The sequence below is a fragment of the Sinocyclocheilus rhinocerous genome, unplaced genomic scaffold (assembly GCF_001515625.1).
Source record: "Sinocyclocheilus rhinocerous isolate Xijiao unplaced genomic scaffold, SAMN03320098_v1.1 scaffold45797, whole genome shotgun sequence".
Taxonomy (NCBI): domain Eukaryota; kingdom Metazoa; phylum Chordata; class Actinopteri; order Cypriniformes; family Cyprinidae; genus Sinocyclocheilus; species Sinocyclocheilus rhinocerous.
In genome coordinates, this window is record NW_015670327.1 from 1 (window position 1) to 1,046 (window position 1,046).

The 1,046-nt window shown below is 38.5% G+C and overlaps 1 protein-coding gene across 1 annotated transcript; it reads right to left on the reverse strand.

Annotated features, from left to right (window-relative positions):
* Positions 1-3: 3 nt before the first annotated feature.
* On the reverse strand, positions 4-1,043 carry LOC107734109 (meprin A subunit beta-like; the record flags this gene model as incomplete). The annotated part of the gene is made up of 4 exons (XM_016545961.1): positions 4-53; positions 195-413; positions 591-769; positions 1,027-1,043. Coding segments are annotated over 4 exons (465 nt in total), but the record flags the coding sequence as incomplete, so codon positions are not given.
* Positions 1,044-1,046: the final 3 nt, after the last annotated feature.

Below are 1,046 nucleotides of genomic sequence, written 5' to 3' on the forward strand. Positions count from 1 at the left end.
ACACAGAGATTCCTCATCAAAACTACAGTGGTCGAGGAAAGAGACAGAGGAATCTGTAATGCAAACAAACAAGCACTGAGACTAAATCAATTCATTACCATTTACATTCATCACAGTGGTCCTTGGTCGTCAAATATTGGTCCAGCTGCAGTGACTTAATTAAAGACCACAAATGAAAACTGTCAAATACTCACTGCATTTGTAGAGTTTGTTGAGCTTAATCGCATCATATTCGCTCATTTCCATGAGCTGTCCGATCACGTCTTGGAGCTCAGGACTCTTGGTAATGATCGTGGGTCTGTTAAAGTAGCTGAAGGCATGTTTATCAAAATGCATCACAGAGTAATAATCATATGGGCTTTCTTGGGTAGTGGACATGTTCTCACTGTGCTTATTGAAATTACTCTCATACCCTAAAAATAAAGAATATTGACATTATTAAGGTGATTGCTCATAAGGCAAGGCTTGTTTTCTGTAGGTGCTCTTTAGTAATACTGACACTCAGTATGAAAAGCAAATAATCTAATCACTATTTTACAGTGCTTCCTTAGAAACAGCACTAAACATGAATAATAAAATGATGTAGCAACCTTCCCTGATGTTTTCATAGTTGATTGTCACGTATTCGTCTCTGTCATATCTCAAATGCTCATGGTTCAGTCCCAGAGCGTGGAGAAACTGGTGCTCAACGATGCCTTTTCTTCCACAGTACTCTCCAATGGAAAGAGTCTGTCCTCCAGGAGACGAGCGTCCGATATATGACCAACACCTGCGGAATAACTCACAGTCACACAACACATAGCTGGATAAAGGTAGCAACACTACTAGTCAGATTATACAAGAGCTTTATTTATTGTGTTTAAAGACCTTATTTGACAAAAGCCTTTACGAGGAAAAGTGTCTGAACTTTTGAGTAAATAATTCACTCAAATATTTTACTCTACACATTCACTATAGCACATGCCGTATCAGACCAGTCTATAATATATTAGATATAGCTAATTACTCATTTGAAGCGTAGCGTACCCTTCACGACTCTCCACAGA